The sequence below is a fragment of the Sinocyclocheilus rhinocerous genome, unplaced genomic scaffold (genome assembly GCF_001515625.1).
Source record: "Sinocyclocheilus rhinocerous isolate Xijiao unplaced genomic scaffold, SAMN03320098_v1.1 scaffold623, whole genome shotgun sequence".
In the NCBI taxonomy this organism is placed as follows: domain Eukaryota; kingdom Metazoa; phylum Chordata; class Actinopteri; order Cypriniformes; family Cyprinidae; genus Sinocyclocheilus; species Sinocyclocheilus rhinocerous.
The window spans coordinates 1,087,996-1,106,129 of record NW_015644631.1 but is presented as its reverse complement, the minus strand read 5'-3'; the positions used below and the strand labels follow the sequence as shown (position 1 = coordinate 1,106,129).

General features: G+C 36.5%; 4 protein-coding genes across 5 annotated transcripts in view; 2 read left to right on the top strand and 2 right to left on the bottom strand.

Annotated features, from left to right (window-relative positions):
* stambpa (STAM binding protein a) overlaps positions 1-1,052 on the bottom strand; it is a 5,539-nt gene extending 4,487 nt beyond the window's left edge. The window contains exons 1-2 of one of the 2 annotated variants that reach the window (XM_016576378.1): positions 907-1,052; positions 179-393 (exon numbers count right to left, since the gene is read on the bottom strand). In XM_016576378.1, coding sequence (XP_016431864.1) covers positions 179-381 — 203 coding nt within the window. In that variant the 5' untranslated portion in view covers positions 382-393; positions 907-1,052. Of the gene's footprint in view, positions 1-178; positions 394-802; positions 827-906 lie in introns of those variants that run through there. The other variant, XM_016576379.1, reaches the window with a different exon arrangement.
* A 916-nt stretch (positions 1,053-1,968) lies between these two features.
* LOC107758654 (RNA/RNP complex-1-interacting phosphatase-like) lies at positions 1,969-5,890 on the bottom strand. Its single transcript, XM_016576449.1, has 10 exons — positions 5,792-5,890; positions 5,415-5,478; positions 5,256-5,331; positions 5,043-5,174; positions 4,744-4,867; positions 3,945-4,005; positions 3,804-3,850; positions 3,647-3,722; positions 2,597-2,782; positions 1,969-2,503 (listed from the first exon to the last, which is right to left on the bottom strand). Exons 2-10 carry the CDS (start codon positions 5,447-5,449, stop codon positions 2,212-2,214), a joined length of 1,029 nt encoding a protein of 342 aa, XP_016431935.1. The 5' UTR covers positions 5,450-5,478; positions 5,792-5,890; the 3' UTR covers positions 1,969-2,211.
* Positions 5,891-10,037: 4,147 nt separating this feature from the next.
* Positions 10,038-12,155, top strand: LOC107758576 (caspase-7-like). The gene is made up of 4 exons (XM_016576349.1): positions 10,038-10,284; positions 11,029-11,192; positions 11,567-11,693; positions 11,783-12,155. The coding sequence occupies exons 1-4, from the start codon at positions 10,038-10,040 to the stop codon at positions 12,094-12,096; spliced, it is 852 nt and encodes a 283-aa protein (XP_016431835.1). The 3' UTR covers positions 12,097-12,155.
* A 1,398-nt stretch (positions 12,156-13,553) lies between these two features.
* Positions 13,554-16,045, top strand: LOC107758655 (caspase-7-like). Its single transcript, XM_016576450.1, has 4 exons — positions 13,554-14,101; positions 14,590-14,753; positions 15,247-15,373; positions 15,463-16,045. Exons 1-4 carry the CDS (start codon positions 13,882-13,884, stop codon positions 15,774-15,776), a joined length of 825 nt encoding a protein of 274 aa, XP_016431936.1. The 5' UTR covers positions 13,554-13,881; the 3' UTR covers positions 15,777-16,045.
* The last annotated feature ends 2,089 nt before the right edge of the window (positions 16,046-18,134 follow it).

Sequence of the window (18,134 nt, the reverse complement as noted above, 5' to 3'; positions counted from 1 at the left end):
ATCAGTAGCTTAAAAGGGGGGGGGGGGAATTTGACTTTAAGAGCTTAGGCCCTATTTTGTACGGTACTAATGGAAATTTTCCATCAGGAGAGTGAACAGTTTAATGAATCTGATATGTGCAATCAATAACCAACCTGCCAGGCATTTGGCACTTCCAGGCTGCTCTTGCTGTACTTACGTGATGTACTTATTGTAAAGAATGAATGCATGCTCGACATTCCCCTCCTCTGCATAGATGTTGGCCATTCGGATGATTTCCATCCCAGAGCGGAAGTACCGGCGCGGCGGCACGTCCTCACTGACGTCCACAGTGCTGCCCAGCTTGATGAGAGCGCGGACCCTCTCCTCAGACGGCAGACTGGAGTCACTGTGCTCAGACATGATGGCTCCTGCCTGCAGATCAATAACACACTTTCAACATGCTGCACTGAGTTTACACTGTTTACTTTGGATGGAGTTACTTCTATGTAAGGTCATGAAGTTGATACTCGAAAAGGGGGGTTCAAAAAGCATTTGGGCACTTTACAATGTCTGAAAGTAACTGCATTAGACATCAAAATATGAAATCAAGTGTTACTGTAAAATGCTAATAAATGGTCTTTTCTCAGAACTGGAACAGGTGTTGTTGTTTTAGAATGAAATAAATGTCACTTGGTTTGATATTGTTTTCTAATTCATTTACTTTTATACATTGCTAATATGTCAAAATACTTTTTGGCGCCTTTATGTAATTTAAATTTGTACAATAATATGCACTCTATTTAAATAAGCTGACTTCACGATACTCGACTTTAAACTTTACCTTTAAATGAGTCTGGTGGCACCCATTATTGACAGGCCAACCACCAGCACCAAACAATGATAGCAAGATAATAGTCTCGCATGAAGGTAAAATACCTTTCCTACCTGATTTCACCGCGCTTCTTTACGCTTTCAAAGATGCTTTGATGTTTTTATCTCATATATTTTCGTCATATTTAGACATTGTGAAAACAAAGCTTGTAGTGTTCAGATTAACTGTAATATCATAACACTTCCTGCATCGTATGGAAAGACCCCGCCCACTGCAGTCAGCTGACGGTGAAGTCATACCTCATGTTGACCAATCGCGAAGCACTTCTACTGCGAGCATATTTTTAGAGCTTCGTGCTTCTATCACTATGATGCTTGTATGTTCCTTCAGGATGATGAAACTCGAATTTATGTACCGTTACAATAGTATATTAATGCGGTTGCTTTTTAATTCTATTTTTACACAGAAAGGCAGTGTTTTATATATATATATATATATATTAACCAAAATATTGCCTGAAATTTGTTGCTAACTTCTATTTCGAGGTAAAATAGTATTTAAAAACAACAACAAAATCTTTAGATTTTTAAATAATGATGAAAATGGAAGATTCAAATTACACCAATGTTAGAAATGCAAGGTTAGTTATATTCTCTCTCTCTCTCTATATATATATCTCATTGTACTTGAATATTATATTGTACATTTTTAAATGTCAAATAATTATTAAAATAACTTCATATAAATTAAATAACTTTTTGTAATATTCCATACAAACACAACAATTTTTGTTTTGTATATTTAAATTTTGCCCTCATCACAGTTGTGATGACAAGATATCTGCTACTTATTATTATCAAGTTTTCTAAAACCACAAGAAAAAGTTTGCATTATTACAAGCGATTGTGCAGATAAAACTTTTATTAGGTTGATCTCACCCTGGGTTCTCTCGGATCACTGAGTGAGAACATCTGATAGGTAGACTTGCAGCCTAAATAATAGATCACACACCAGCCAGAATATTTTATCAGATAAAAAAAGTATTATACAAAATGTGTAAAATATAATAAGATAATAAAACAACTGTAATTGCACTTGCAATGGTGTTTAATATTTCACTTCATTTAAAACGAAAGGAAAGATAGATCAGCAGCAGTTATAGATTATGTGTGTGAATTATATTTGCTAGATAAAATGACCTACTAACAGGTAACCATGATAAAACTTAGTAGTAATATTATTAGCTAGCAGAGTCTAATAAAACAGTCAACCTCTTTAGGAGACCAAATTCACTTACTCCCTCGAAGAAAAAGTACAGTTCCTCCACAGAGAGAATAATTTAACCATTGGACTAGCAGTTTGTGTTTAGAAAAAGCACAGTCCAGCAGTTTAGGTTGAAAATGTGAAGTCTCTTTGTTTCAGCGAGGAGTCCTATCTTTCGGACCTTTCCTGTGTCTATATCGAGGTTTTCGGTGAGGCCCTGGAGGTCTCGTGGATCCCCCTGGAGGCGTGTGTGGATTGTGGCATGGCTCAGGCTCACCAAACCTGTTGGAGGGAAGTGGAGGTGGATAATGTCCAAAGTGGAATCCTCTGACGCTCTGGTTGGGAAAACAGGGTCTCACGCCCTGCGGTGGATGAGGAATCAAGGGCGGACGGAAGAACTGGTGCTCAGGTGGTCCGAACCAAGTCATGTTGTTCTGGTGAAACGGTCTGAGGAGAAATCGTGAGACTGAGTAAAGAGACAGCTTTCATCCAGGAAGAAAGACCAATTTGATATAATTTTGTCTAAAGATTTGAGCTTACAAAAACTGATTCTGGGGTTCCCTGTGCCATTGGTGAGGTCCTTGTCCATTAAAAGGAGGATCATGGTTATGCTGTTCCCTTCGATGATGATGATGAGGAGGAGGAGGAGGAGGAAGAGCATCATCTTGTGGCTCGTTTGCAAGTCCCTGGGCGGGTTCTTGGTCTGGTTCCTCCATTCCCTCATTACTGCACAAAAAAAATTGCAAAGTTAATTGCAATTAGTTTATTTTTTTAAATGGAACAGTTGATTGAACATTTAGTCAAATTATAAAATAAAATCTAAAAAAGTCTGCATATGTGTTTTATGTGTATCATATTCGATACATTAGGGGGTTTTATGGCTCATATAGTAGAAGAACATAGTGAAAATATGAAACTCATAATCGAGGAGGAAAAAACTGAGCCCAAACTGAGCAAATATATACAATTTGGTGAAGTTGCTGATATTTATATGGTCAAAAACATGAAATTCTGATAACCTGTAATGTTAATCACAGAGTTCCATGTAACTGCATAACTGAATACTTACATAAAATGCATATAAATATCACTTGTCGTCTTAGTAAGATGATATTAAATGCTTAGTTTTATGATCTATTGTGGGAGGCAAAACATATAATGCAATCCAATACAATGATGATTAAGAGATGAACAAACAAGCATTTCTTAAAAGACTGATGATCATAATTGATAGTCACATTTTAACATGATTGGTGTATGAATACTCAAGTAACCACAAGTTGTTTCAGGCCAGCAAATGTTTATCTTGGATATTACAAACAATATAAAAGTTCATACGTTTACTTTTTAAAAATCAGTAAAGATTAAAGAAAAAAAATAAGTGTACCATGACCTGAACATTTCTATAATGCTACTAAAAGGCCTTTTACTTGCTAAAAAGTTCTAAACTATGAATCAGATGGCAGAAGGCATGTAGTAGACCGTGCAGCAGTTTTAATCATGCTGATCATTTAGAGGCCTTAGAAATTCATGTATTAAATATAATACAGTGTGCTTTACGTGGCTCTAATGGCATGTAGAAGAGCTCACCTTCTCTTGGGCCCTGTCCTCAGGTCATCAAGATAATTCTGCCTCTCAACTGAGTGTCCCCTTGATTCATTGAATACTTGGAAGAAATCAGAGCATTCAAATACAAATACCTAAAAGCATGCAAATACATACAGTAAGTTTAAGTGAGCATACTTACAATTAATCGCTTTTTGGGGGTTCATCCCATCAACATCGATTAGGTATCTATGACACAATATTTAACAGTGACCACTGCTGGATGCACTAGCTCATCTGAAGACAAAGTTAAGGGATCACAAATATGGAAAATTTTACTCACCGACATATTAAATAGCCGGTGCGATTCAAACCATGCGTGCAATGAACACCAATCAGCTTATCTGTTTAAAAAAAGAAAAAGTTAAATAAACACGTGTAAATGTTGCAACCTAATTTACTTCAGTAATATGACATATTTCTCAGTGAAACGAGATATTAAACATTAGGATGGGTCGTTCAAATTAAAAAAAAGGACAGCATTCAAAATGTTTGCATTTTGATGAGCATTATTTGTCTTTTGAATAACACGCATTGATGAATTGTTCACTATACAACCAGGAACATGTACTGCTGTTTAAAAATAATAAAAATAAATAAATTAATATTTTTATTCAGCAAGGATGCATTCAATTAATCAAAAGTGACATTTATCATGTTACAAAAGATATCAATTTCTAATAAATGCTGTTATTTTGAACTTTCTATTCATCAAGGAATCCTGAAATCCATAAAAATATGAAGCAGCACAACTGTTTTCAACATTAATAATAATAATAATACATTTTTTGAGCATCAAATCAGCATGTTTGAAGAATGATTTCTGAAGGATCATGTGATACTGAAGACTGGAGTAATGATCCTGAAAATTCCGCTTTACCATCACAGGAATAAATTATATTTAATACAGTTATTATAATACAGTTTTTACTGTATTTTTTTTATTAAATAAATGCAGTCTTGGTGAGCATAATAGTCTTTTTTCATAAACATTTAAAAAATCTTACCAGCCCCATACCTTTGAATGGTTGTGAATTAAAGTAATTTCTGACTTCACCTTAATTTAATTAACTATAACTTACCATTGTTTTCATTCTCACACAGAAAATGTCTGACGGCCTTCTTGAAGCTGAGAATCGTGGCATCGTTTGGCACTTCATGCCCTGCTGTGAAGATCTTCAGGTGGTACAATGCGTTTGGCAAATCCTGACACAAACACAATCACACAATTAGAGACAATCAGTACAACCACGTCCCTCCACCCTGAAAAAAACTCATCAACTCCAATCTCGTTAAGCTGGATTCTCCAGCAGGGAGGAGATGCTTACACATTCATGATGAGAAAATATGATTAGCTATTTATTTAGTCTTCAATTCCTACCTCTACTTTGTAATAGCGAGTTGTGAAGGTCAGATCAATGATGAGACCCAGTTCTTGTTCTTCCTTCTCCAACATATGCACAAGATCAAACGGTCCAAAGGCTTCTGATTGCGTTAAATGATATCTGAAAGACTACAACAGAAAGCACTGGAATTAAATCTAAGCTCTCAGGCACATTTCAAACAGGTGGAGGATTTGTCAATGTCTTCAAACCGGTTTTAAGGGGACTTTAAAGGCGATGAAGCGAGTTCCAGGGATCCGTTTACCCACTGCTGTATAGTCTGTCCATCTGAAGGAGACACACAACTTTAGCAAACAATCCTTGAAGCTTAACTTCAGTTAATGAACCTTATGAAAATTATAAAAACTAACCTGTCAGGAACAGCATTTTTCTTTTTTGCAGGCATGTCTTCACAGCAGCTGCTTGACCCATACACTTTGCAAAACACAGCTATGTCTGATTACATCCCATACGTGATTGACATTACCGTAAGCAGAAATCGTACAAACTCTAAAACACGAACTATTTATGAATTGATTACGTATCAGATATGAGAGTTAACGTACATATAAGAATCAGAAACTGGTTTAGTTTCACTTTTAGCCATTACCAAAACAAACTTAATTTAACAGATATTTTGGCTTAAATAGTCTCTTTAAGCGTGTTCACGCCCCGTATGCCATCATAACAGATATAATAATTAAATACAATAAAGAATAACGCGTTTTACTGAAAAGTAAACCACTACCTCTGTTAGATTCTCCCACTTCCACGTTACGTTACCGACACAGTAGCGTGCCCAGCTCCAGCTGACGTAATTCATCTGCTGGGAACTGCGCGCTCTGCTGCCGCGCTCAGGCCGGGAGGTGAACCTGCAACCCGACCACAACAAACGCTTGCATGGTCACTCGTATGGAAGCCCGTTTCCACCACTGAATAAAAAATAAAAGAGGTAATTGCGACTTTTTATCTCACAATTCTGACTTTTTTTCATCTGCTGGGAACTGCGCGCTCTGCTGCCGCGCTCAGGCCGGGAGGTGAACCTGCAACCCGACCACAACTGAAACGCTTGCATGGTCACTCGTATGGAAGCGCCCGTTTCCGCCACTGTAAAAAATAAAAGAGGTAATTGCGACTTTTTATCTCACAATTCTGACTTTTTTCTCAGAACTGCGTGGTATAAACTCGCAATTCTGACTTTTTTTCTCAGAATTGTGAGATATAAACTCGCAATTGCGAGTTAAAGTCATCATTGTGAGATATAAACTCGCAATTCTGAGAAATAAAGTCAGAACTGCGAGATATAAACTCACAATTCTGACTTTTTTTCTCAGAATTGTGAGATATAAACTCACAATTCTGACTTTTTTTCTCAGAATTGTGAGATATAAACTCACAATTCTGACTTTTTTTCTCAGAATTGTGAGATATAAACTCACAATTCTGACTTTTTTTCTCAGAATTGTGAGATATAAACTCACAATTCTGACTTTTTTTCTCAGAATTGTGAGATATAAACTCACAATTCTGACTTTTTTTCTCAGAATTGTGAGATATAAACTCACAATTCTGACTTTTTTTCTCAGAATTGTGAGATATAAACTCGCAATTCTGACTTTTTTTCTCAGAATTGTGAGATATAAACTGACTTTATAACTCGCAGTTGCGAGTTTATAGCTCACAATTCTGTGAAAAAAAGTCAGAATTGTGAGATAAAAAGTCGCAATTACCTTTGTTTTTATTTTTCATTCAGTGGCGGAAACGGGTTTCCATACACTCGAGGCTGGCTTTCTACTTGTGGAATATTTTTGTGTAACAGCGGCTAACTGTATAAAATGACCACAGTTACGTTGTTGAACTTACTTGCTAAACACTTGGAGGGTAATGGGTCTCATGCTAGACTTTTATTCGTTGATTTTTCATCTGCTTTTAACACAATCCAATCCCATGTTCTAATTAATAGGCTTTTAAAACGGTTTACATTGAGTAACAATATTGTGGGCTGGATTCTTGATTTCTTAACTAATAGGACACAGAGAGTATAAGGGTGAATGGAACCCTGTATGACGAAGTTTGTTCCTCTACTGGCTCCCCACAAGGATCTGTGCTTTCACCTCTATTATTTATTCTCTACACAAATATGTGTCAGAGTAAGTGGGACAACAGAACTATTTTAAAGTATGCAGATGACACTGTTATTGTTAGTGAGCTTCAGGGCAATGAGACCAGCCATGGCCCCATTATTGATGACTTTATAAAGTGGTGTGAGATGTCCTACCTCCAATTAAACTTATCTAAGACAAAAGATATGATTATTGATTTTAGGAAACAAGCCCACCCACATGAAGTTACATCTATTAAAAGTCAGAAAATAGAATCTGTGCAATCTTACAAATACCTTGGGACTATTATTGACTCTAAGTTGAACTTTGAAGCAAATTGTGAAGCAGTGTGTAAAAAGGGGCACCAGCGTCTGTTTTGTTTAAGGAAATTGGCCCATTTTCACATTGACAGGACCATGATGATGTTATTTTATCGTGCTTTTATTGAATCACTCTTAACATTTTCTCTGGCGTCTTGGTTTGGAAACTTGTCTGTAACAAGAGTCAAATTGTTAGATGGTCTAGTAAGCTGATTGGGGAGTCACAGCTTAGTCCAGCAGTATACCAGACAGTTACAGCGGATGACTAACTCAATTCTAAATTATGACTCTCATCCTTTGAACAATGAATTTAAACTTCTGCCATCTAGACGTAGATTTGTATTTCCGTATTGTAGAACTAAGCGGTATAAAAACAGCTTTGTGCCAGCAGCTATCACTCAGTTGAATAAGGATAGGTCTTAGGAACATCATTATTTATTTTTTGGTAATTTATTGTTTTTAGTCTAGGCGGTTTTTTGTAGTGATGCTGGGAACCCTAAAGCACTTTTATCATATATGTTGTTTAATGTTTGTGGTGTCTGTAAAATGTGAAAGATGTGAGAACTCATAACACTGCAAACCTAGTCTACCTATAAATAAAGTGAACCTGAACCTGAACCTGACCATTGTCTACCGATTATAAAAATGTCAAGAGCTGTTCACACCAAGGACGATAAATATAAAAAAGCCAGCCAAAGCGCAAATGCAGATTTGAATTTAGCAGCTGATGCTGTGCACGTTCTAATCACGCCGGTGTGATTGTATGAAATATATAAAATATGATTTTGCTATTTTTTGTCTTTTGGAAGCTGCATTCAAAATCCACTTGGCTCAAAAATCTGAGGGGGGCACGTGCCCCCTCACTTTGAATGGGCATGACGCCTCTGTTCCAAATTCAAGTGGAACAAAAGTCACAAAGTCTTGTACCACTCAGATGAATACTCAATTTAAAAAAAAAAAATTGTAAAAAAAAAAAAAATCCGGGTCAAAATATAAAAAGGGTTAAAGGGGTGTAAATGAGATTCCAGTCAGGTCGGGGTCACTCCATACCGCTCACTTTATCCCTTCAACATGTTTAATTGAGTAATAGATTAATCATTAATATATATTAAAGGGGTCATATGATGCGATTTCAAGTTTTCGAAAACGAAGCGTTTGAGAGAGGCGGGGCATAGAGGACCTACAATAATGTACAGTATTTGAAAAATAATGTGTTTTTTGAACATTAAAGCATGTCAACATATTCTGTTACACCAAATACACAAAATAATGATCTTTAAAAAAAGCATCATATGACCCCTTTAATATAACTAAATTTACTTTCACACTTTTTAGAGCACAAGCATGAATATGGCTCTGAACATTATTTTGAGTAACTTGATGAGTAAACATAATAAACTTGAACTACTTGAATGCATGGCAGAAGAACCAAGAATTGAACTCTCACACACCAGGAAACACTTGGGTGTTTCTTAGACAGACTGGGGAAGTCTGGCACACATGCAGGGAAAGCTGCAATGTACGTAATCAAAAGCAATGTTTCTCTGGAACCACATGTGAACTTGTGACTATTTGCCTATAAACAATTGATTTTTTTTTACTTTGGTTGGTTTCAAATCTTATACAATTTGTTTATTATAATATCTGTTGGCCAATGCTTATTTTTGTATGCTAACTTTTGATAATTGTTTAGTTCAGATGAGGTAAGTTGTTCTGAACATTATGTAGAACAACTTTAACACTAAATGAAACCTGCAAACAGTGGGAATTAGATTCTTTACCAGGAAAGAAGACAGACTGATAAGAGAGAGGAAGTATGAGACAAGGGGAATGCAGTGTGAAATTATCGAAGGAAAAGTTCCTCTGAAGATAGGCTATGCATGCCACCAAACCACGTGTCCAGTTTAGGAACTCAGTAGCTTGTTTGTCGCCAAGACGTTACACTGAAAAAAAAAAGAGCGAGAGAGAGAGAGAGAGAAAGAGAGAGAGAGAGAGAGAGAGCGAGCGCGAGAGACAGAGAGAGAGAGTTGTCCAGTTTAGGAACTCAGTAGCTTGTTTGTCGCCAAGACGTTACACTGAAAAAAAAAAAAAAAATTAGTGTAAGATTTGAAACAAAGTTCACTTAGAAACTGCTAGTCGTTTTCGCAAATAATTACAAAGAAAAGGCATGTAGTACATTGAATTAAACATCACATTTTTAAGTAAAGACTGAAATGTATTTCCTTGTAAAATGTACTTCAATAATATTTTTTTCTTTGAAAACTCTTTTTTACAGTGTGCCTATAAACAGATTTATTTCCAAAAAAAAAAATAATAATAATAGTAGTAATAAACTACCCTGAAGAGTAAATACCTAAAAAAAAAACACCTGAAAGGTTTATTCCCTTTTTACGTTGGCAGACATTGTATAATCACAAGAGGTGATGACACAAAGATGTCGCCTAGAAGCGGCATTCTCCATAAAGGGGAAATGACTTCATGCAAATAAGGGCTGGACTAGAGTATAAAGTATGCAGACGGACTCCTAAGAGAACTCATCCATCTTATTCTGACACGATTTGATTGCATTAAAATGCAGAGTTTGACAGAAGAGAAGACCATGTCTTTTTGTAATTTTCCTTTCACTGCTGACAAGACTGTGAAGAACAGGCCGTTGATAGTGTCTGTGGAGAACTTCTATCCAGGTGAAGATCTGAGCAAGAGAAACGGCGTGAAGAGAGACAATCGAAGACTTCACAAAATCCTCAGCAAGCTCGGCTTCTCTGTGGACATCAGAATGGACATGAATGCAGATGAGATCTATAAAGCATTTAAAGCAGGTAATGTGAGCCCATCATGATGTACTGATGTTTTCCCTAATAAATAAAATCTAAATGTGTGGTTTCATATCTGCAGTGATATTTCATGTTATGTGACAAGACCTCCTCTAAAAACATTACTTAAAGTCCCCATGAAATCAAAATGAAAGTTTTTTGGGTGTTAGTATAAATATGTTAGTCTTGAGGTAGTGTGCTCCAAAACAGTGACAAAATTCGCATTTAGAAGATATAAGCATTCAAAGCTTGCAGTTCGTCACTTCCGCCAAAACGGTTCAACGATTTTCTTTTGACGTCACATCGTACTTCAGCTTCTCATCAAACATTCTGTCCAATCAAATGCTCTCTAGAATCCGAAGCCCCTATGTCCCGCCCTGTCTTCCTGTTTCAGTTAAAATGACGTCAACACAGAGTAACGCTGCGTTTAACAGTAAATTATCAGCAAACTAATTTATCTCTAACATGACCTTTTTAACCCAGTATTGTTGTTGTAAAGTCTAGTTGAAAAACAATTAGATTCTTTTATTTATACAAAGAAAAATATATTGTATGGATGAGAGTTATATTTTATGTTTTTATATTTTATGAGTTTGATTCCATGAGTCAATGGGTTTGCACGGAAGAGATTTTACCATTATGTCCTGATATTATAATGACAGTTATGACTGCAGATTTTTAGGGTAACAACAGAAATGGAACTTACACAATCCATTCAGAATACGCACTAACTCTGCCCTCCATCCTCAGAGAGCCAGAAGACGGTCAAAGACTGTTTTGTGGGCGTCATATCCAGTCATGGTGAGGAGGGGGTTGTGTTTGGCGCTGATGGACGTGCTGTGAAACTGGCTGAGATCTACAGCTACTTTGGAGGTCCATCAATGGCAGACAAGAGCAAACTCTTTCTGATCCAGGTACATTTTGTGAAAACTTTCTCACAGCCAAAGCGTTTTTACTCCTATTCTTGCATAAGATCCTATACTGTACTTCAGCAAATATCGATGGCTGTGTTGATATTGCATTCCACTTTAGAATTCCTTTGACTCTCTGGTACTGCTCAACCTTTTAAAGCCTAAAAATGTTGCGTTTTGAATTTTACTAAGGGAAATACGAAATATACAGCATTTTTTTGGGTTTCCCTCTGTTTATCGCATGGCTACTCATCAAATAAGTCCATGCATGGATGTTAAATGTTGATTTGAGTTGATATTATTTCATAATTTTAACTATATTTTTCTTAAAGCTAGTAACCGAATGTTTATGATTATCCCATCTTTCTGCTCTTCAGGCTTGTCGAGGGCATGGGTTGGATGAAGGTGTGGAGGCTGACTCTTCATTCTCAGAGGAAGAGGACGGCATGTCTGAGCTCTTTTCCATCCCTATTGACACAGCAGTCATGTACGCCACATCTCCAGGTGTGATTTATGAACTCCATCACATTGTTTGCATAGTTTGTAAAGTCACAAACCCTTCAGTTCTTCACTCACGTTCATTTGTTTTATAGGTTACGGTGCATTCATGCATCCTCTGGGCTCGGCGTTGATTCAAACCTTTTGTAAATTGCTAGAAGAGGAAGGAGGTCCGGATCTGGAGATCACAAGACTCCTGACTCGAATAAACTTCCAGGTGGCCTACAACTTTGAATCCAGAGGGAAACGGTTGGGCGGCAAGAAACAGATGCTGTGCTTTGTGACCCGCTTTACCAGAGAGGTTTTCCCATTCAGAAAGATGGCAGCAGCCGAAGATTTGAGCGTGACATTTGCAGCCACGCAGCTTATCGATGAACTCAATCGATCACGGAAGAGCTCCATCAGCTGAACAGAGACGGACTGGAAGAATATGTGGAGAAACTGATTCATGTTAGATATCACATTATCTCATTTGATGAGATAACATAACATCACGTAAAGTCGCACGTGTAATAGGAAGTGAGGTGTTGGGAAACGTGCAGGATGCGACTTGTTTCATAGTGCTGCGTTTCCCTAAAGTAAAACAATCATTTTTTTGTTTCATTTGAAAGAGTATTGAAAAAAAAATGAAATGTTAAAAAATATATTTCTATATAAATCTTGAAAGTGTTTATTTAAGTGTTAAGTGTTTATCTGTACTATATGTGACATTCAAATAAAACCTAAACTGGACGATCCTTGAAGCTCAATGTCTCACTAAATTCAAAATCAATCTGTATGAACTCTGTTGCAACAGCATATTAATGATGAAACGCCATTTCTGGGAAACACTCGTGTAATCATAATCCTGATCCTGATCGAATTTGAAACTAAAGTCATGCCCAGGTTTCTGTGTCTCAGGTTACGTCATATTCATACCTTGCCCTTGGTATATTTACTGTACTTCAAGGTGTGAGTGTTTATTACACGCTCTGTACTTTTGCAAGTGCTCATATGATGCGAGTTGACAGCCAATCCAGACACGCAGGATTTCAACATGGCCTGTTGGTCACAAACACTAACGCCAGGTTTCATTTAACTGTGTGTAGAGTGATGACTAGTATGTGTGCTTATGTGCTTATTAAATGAATGTCTGGTATGTGAATAAGACACCAAAGTATCTGGTGATTCTCCACCTACCGGAACTACCAGAATGACGCTGCAATACTTATCTCTGAGCATCTTAACCTGAGAGACGTGCATCATTTTACTGAACTGAAGAACTGCTTGACGTGAAGGATCAGAACGCGCTGTACCAAGAGTACTTTATCAAGAATAACAGACGTCGATGCTAACAAGCAATCTGCATGAAGTCTGCTTACGGTTTTACATTCATAAAGGATAAACAGGTACTGATAAACATCAACTTCTGTGGGAAGAACACGACTGCAGAACTAATTTGTTGCTTACACAATGCTGAGTTGTAAATCATGCTGTCTGTCTACTGTGTACATACATAGCCACCCTTCCTTGGTACAAATAAAGGTGTGCGATTTCACCCTGAAAGCTTTTGTGATTTCTCTTAAATGGTAAAGCAAGCAGAAACTAATATATTCAACTTCTATTATGTGGCACAATGAACAGAGATCAGCAAATCTGATATAATACATATAATCTCCCTCTCTCTCTCTCTCTCTCTCTCTCTCTATATATATATATATATATAAATAAGTAGTGTTATTTTAATGTAAAAATTCAATTATATATAATGTAAATTACTAATCATATACAATTTTAATTTATGTCTGGATGTTTAATAAATACATTTGAATTATATTATTTACTGAAAGAAAATCTATTTTCCTTTTAAAAATTTTTTACTATTCATTTTGTTGCGATGCACTTTCCTTACATTCTCAGTTACCGACAAACCATTGCAGGTTAGTTGGAAGATAAATACACCTACAAATGTAGAAAATTGCCTGCTAAAGCTGAAGCTTCTGATTTGTCAAGGAATTGCCAGTGTTGCATAGATCAGACTGATGACACAGAAAACGCTGGGAGGAAACTCCATATAGGGCATGACAGACAGAAAAAATGAGAATCATAAATGCTGTACTCATCAATTATATGACATTCAGACAGACTCATAAAGTAGGCTCTCCTTATTCTCACACAGTTTGTGACTGCATTACACCTCAGAAGAGAAGGAAAGATGATGTCTTGTAAATTACCTTTGACAGCAAACAAGAGGATGAAGAACAGGGCGTTGATAGTGTCTGTGGAGAACTTCTATCCAGGTGCAGGTCTGAACAACAGGAACGGTGCGAAGAGAGACACTCGAAGACTTCACAAAATCCTCAGCAAGCTCGGCTTCTCTGTGGAGATCAGAATGGACATCGAAAAAGATGAGATCTACGAAGCATTTAAAGCAGGTAAGATATTGTCTAATAATTAAAATAAAAAAATCTATTTCTTTCCAAGCAGACTTCATGTTTCACAGCTGCAATGCTTTTTTTCTTCTTCTTAAAAACACGTTACATAAGGTCATTTATTGGTGCCAAAGTCCCATGCTTGTTAATAACACTGTCCTCATTTATCAGCAAGCATTATTAAACACAATTTATCTCTGGCACAAACTCTTTTAAAATAACTATTTTAATATACAAAGAAATGAAGATTTGTGTTGGGTTTTGAGGATGTTGCTATCATCAGAAATGAATGAGTGAATCATATGAGCAATACAACTACTAGTTGATGACTAAAAGTCACACAGACTCAAATCTGAACACGATACGCAATATGAATGAAACAGATTGTGACCTCAAACAATGACAGCTTAATAGACACGCATGCAGAATTTGTCCATTATATTTAAATACACATCACTAACTTTAACGAATTCTATGCCCTCCATCCTCAGAGAGCCAGAAGACGGTCAAAGACTGTTTTGTGGGCGTCATATCCAGTCATGGTGAGGAGGGTGTTGTGTTTGGCGCTGATGGACGTGCTGTGAAACTGGCTGAGATCTACAGCTACTTTGGAGGCCCGTCAATGGCAGACAAGAGCAAACTCTTTCTGATCCAGGTACATTTTGTGAAAACTTTCTCACAGACAAAGCATTTTTACTCCTATTCTTGCATAAGATCCTATACTGTACTTCAGCAAATATTGATGGCTGTGTTGATATTGCATTCCACTTTAGAATTCCTTTGACTCTCTGGTACTGCTCAACCTTTTAAAGCCTAAAAATGTTGCGTTTTGAATTGTACTTTTTTTTTTTTATTCATCCGAATGGTGACGTTTGTGGCAATTGTAATGTGAACACACAAAAAATTGTGGACATGATTTGAAAAAAACTTTACTTTTCACATGACCACCATAGGAAATGAAAGGGAAATACAAAATATACAGCATTTTTTTGGGTTTCCCTCTGTTTATTGCATGGCTACTCATCAAATAAGTCCATGCATGGATGTTAAATGTTGATTTGAGTTGATATTATTTCATAATTTTAACTATATTTTTCTTAAAGCTAGTAACCGAATGTTTATGATTATCCCATCTTTCTGCTCTTCAGGCTTGTCGAGGGCATGGGTTGGATGAAGGTGTGGAGGCCGACTCTTCATTCTCAGAGGAAGAGGACGGCATGTCTGAGCTCTTTTCCATCCCTATTGACACAGCAGTCATGTACGCCACATCTCCAGGTGTGATTTATGAACTCCATCACATTGTTTGCATAGTTTGTAAAGTCACAAACCCTTCAGTTCTTCACTCACGTTCATTTGTTTTATAGGTTACGGTGCATTCATGCATCCTCTGGGCTCGGCGTTGATTCAAACCTTTTGTAAATTGCTAGAAGAGGAAGGAGGTCCGGATCTGGAGATCACAAGACTCCTGACTCGAATAAACTTCCAGGTGGCCTACAACTTTGAATCCAGAGGGAAACGGTTGGGCGGCAAGAAACAGATGCCGTGCTTTGTGACCCGCTTTACCAGAGAGGTTTTCCCGTTCAGAAAGATGGCAGCAGCACAAGATTTGAGCGTGACATTTGCAGCCACGCAGCTTATCGATGAACCCAATAGATCACGGAAGAGCTCCATCAGCTGAACAGAGACGGACTGGAAGAATATGTGGAGAAACTGATTCATGTTAACTCTTCTAAAGCAGCTCTCAATGTATCTCACAGGAGACTGATAATGAATCAAGTGAGTCATGTCACGTAAAGTTTCATGTCCAGCAGGAAGTGAGCACAATGTGACATTACGTGCTTTTTTAGTGCTCCATTTATGTGTCATGTGTTTTTGCTATTGCTACCTCATTATGCATATAACCTACTTATTCTCTATATACACTACGGTTCAAAAGTTTGAGGTCATTAATAATTTGTAATGCTTTTGAAAGAAGTCTCTCATGCTGACCAAGGCTACATTTATTTGATCAAAAATACAACATAAAACGTAATATTGCTAAAATATAATTTCTATTTAAATAGCGGTTTTCTACCCCCCCCATAAAATATTATAATCATTCTAATACGGATTTGGTGCTCAAGAAACATTTCTTATTATTATCATCAATGCTTAAAACAGTCGTGCTGCTTAATAAAATAACAATTCGTAATAATTTTCAGGATTCTTTGATGAATAGAAAACCCAAATTAATATTTAGTTTTTTATTTGGAATAGAGACATAATTGTCTTTACTGTCACATTTGATCAACTCAGCGTGTCCTTGCTTAAATAAAAGTATACATTTCTTTCAAAAATAATATGAAACATGACAAACTTTTGATGTGGATATACCTAAAGAGTAATCAAAATAACAATTTAAATAATTTAAGTTTTAAGAATATAAGTATTCTTGACATAAGTTTTGCTAGTAATAAACATTCTTAGAATACGTTTGTGTAAAAACAAAAAGAGCTTGAAATGGTTCAAAGGCAAATGCAATGACTTAGACATAACTGACCTAAATTAGAACGAAACTAAAATAAATGTATAAAATAAAAATATCAAGCAATTGTGTCTAGTGTCAAAAACACAACATTTACATGTGTGATGCAACTGCCATTTGATTGTATTCCTGATGATTTCAGAGAAAACTAATGTGATAAAAATGTTGACCATATGCTTTTTGAGTTTAAAATAAAACTGAAGAAAGGTTCAGCTGCCTGTGACTCATATTAAGTTATCCTAGTCACACTTTGCCCCTGACATATTTACTGTAATTGAAGGCGTGTACAGGATTTCACATGACTGAATGAATGAATGAAATCACATGAATGAATGTGGAGTGACAGCAGATCCAGACAAGCAGGATTTCATCAGTGCACACGGCCTGCTGAGCACAAATGCTGATGCCAGAATCCATAGGAATACATTTCACTCAAGAGCACTGAAGGGTTTTTGCTCATTTGAATTAACACAGATGACCAGTTTTTTTTTATTCTCGAAGAGTTAATTGTTTTTAGTTATGATAATTGCAACAAAACAAGTGAAGATGTATTCTGGCTTAATCTTCTCACGAGAAATGTAGACCTACACATACAATATAAACCTGAACTGACTGCTGTAGGTGCCAATTGTGACAATTTACCCCGTGACATCATGCCACCCAACACAAAAAGTGTGCTCAATTAACTGTATATTTCATTTTGGGCAACAACGGTGAAAATATTCAAGTTTTTTTTTTTTTTTTTTTTTCATAATTCGTAAACGTACCGAATCAATTAGAATATTGGTTGGTCAATATAATGATTTTAGATTTTTGTACATTACCGTTTACCTTTTGCGGTTTCATAAATTGCATTTCATAATTGTTTTACTGTTGAAATTTTGCTAAAAAGCTTATAATAGGTGAATTAAAAGTAAGTTACATTGTGACAACATACCCCAAATAATGTGACAACAAGCCCTGCTGACAGTAATGATATGTAATGTGTGTTCATTGAACTGTATACTTTATACTATATATTCCATAACCACGGAAGTGTTCAATAACCTTTTATTTATAATTTTTTTTTTTTTTTTTTTTTTGTAGCCAAGAATTCCAGGTTTGTGTCTATACAGAAATAGAAATGAGCAAAACAAACCTACCGTGAGAAATATTTCAGGGAGTGTGTGACAACTAGCCCCGGTTTCCTCTTTATATTGGGCTTCAGTGGATCAAAGCAAGTGCGTTGCAAAGGAATTGAAGACAACATCGCCATCTACTGGCAGAACGCATTTAGCTCGACTGACAGACACTAATATGATATTTATGTCTGCCACTAGGTATGAGGTTCCATTTGTGTCAAAAATGAGTCGACTGCTTTGTGCTTTGTACTATACATTTGTCTTTGTCTACAGTCATTGCCTACTTGTTCAGGTAAATCAGTATATGTAGGCGTGCATGTTGTCTGTTGACGTCGTCTTAATCTGTCGTCCTGCCTGCTTTTTCTCTGTCATTTAATTACTGTCGTCCTTA

Excerpts from the sequence above, each read along its gene's own strand:
- LOC107758654 (XM_016576449.1), bottom strand. The coding sequence starts at position 5,449 with ATGCCTGCAAAAAAGAAAAATGCTGTTCCTGACAG. Across the intron at positions 3,851-3,944 it reads ACCGGCTATTTAATATGTCG|ATACCTAATCGATGTTGATG; the intron begins GTGAGTAAAATT and ends ATTGTGTCATAG. Across the intron at positions 2,783-3,646 it reads AGGACAGGGCCCAAGAGAAG|TAATGAGGGAATGGAGGAAC; the intron begins GTGAGCTCTTCT and ends TTTTTTGTGCAG.
- LOC107758576 (XM_016576349.1), top strand. The coding sequence starts at position 10,038 with ATGCAGAGTTTGACAGAAGAGAAGACCATGTCTTTTTGTAATTTTCCT. Across the intron at positions 11,193-11,566 it reads GCAAACTCTTTCTGATCCAG|GCTTGTCGAGGGCATGGGTT; the intron begins GTACATTTTGTG and ends TCTGCTCTTCAG. Across the intron at positions 11,694-11,782 it reads CATGTACGCCACATCTCCAG|GTTACGGTGCATTCATGCAT; the intron begins GTGTGATTTATG and ends TTTGTTTTATAG.
- LOC107758655 (XM_016576450.1), top strand. The coding sequence starts at position 13,882 with ATGATGTCTTGTAAATTACCTTTGACAGCAAACAAGAGGATGAAGAAC. Across the intron at positions 14,102-14,589 it reads CTACGAAGCATTTAAAGCAG|AGAGCCAGAAGACGGTCAAA; the intron begins GTAAGATATTGT and ends CTCCATCCTCAG. Across the intron at positions 15,374-15,462 it reads CATGTACGCCACATCTCCAG|GTTACGGTGCATTCATGCAT; the intron begins GTGTGATTTATG and ends TTTGTTTTATAG.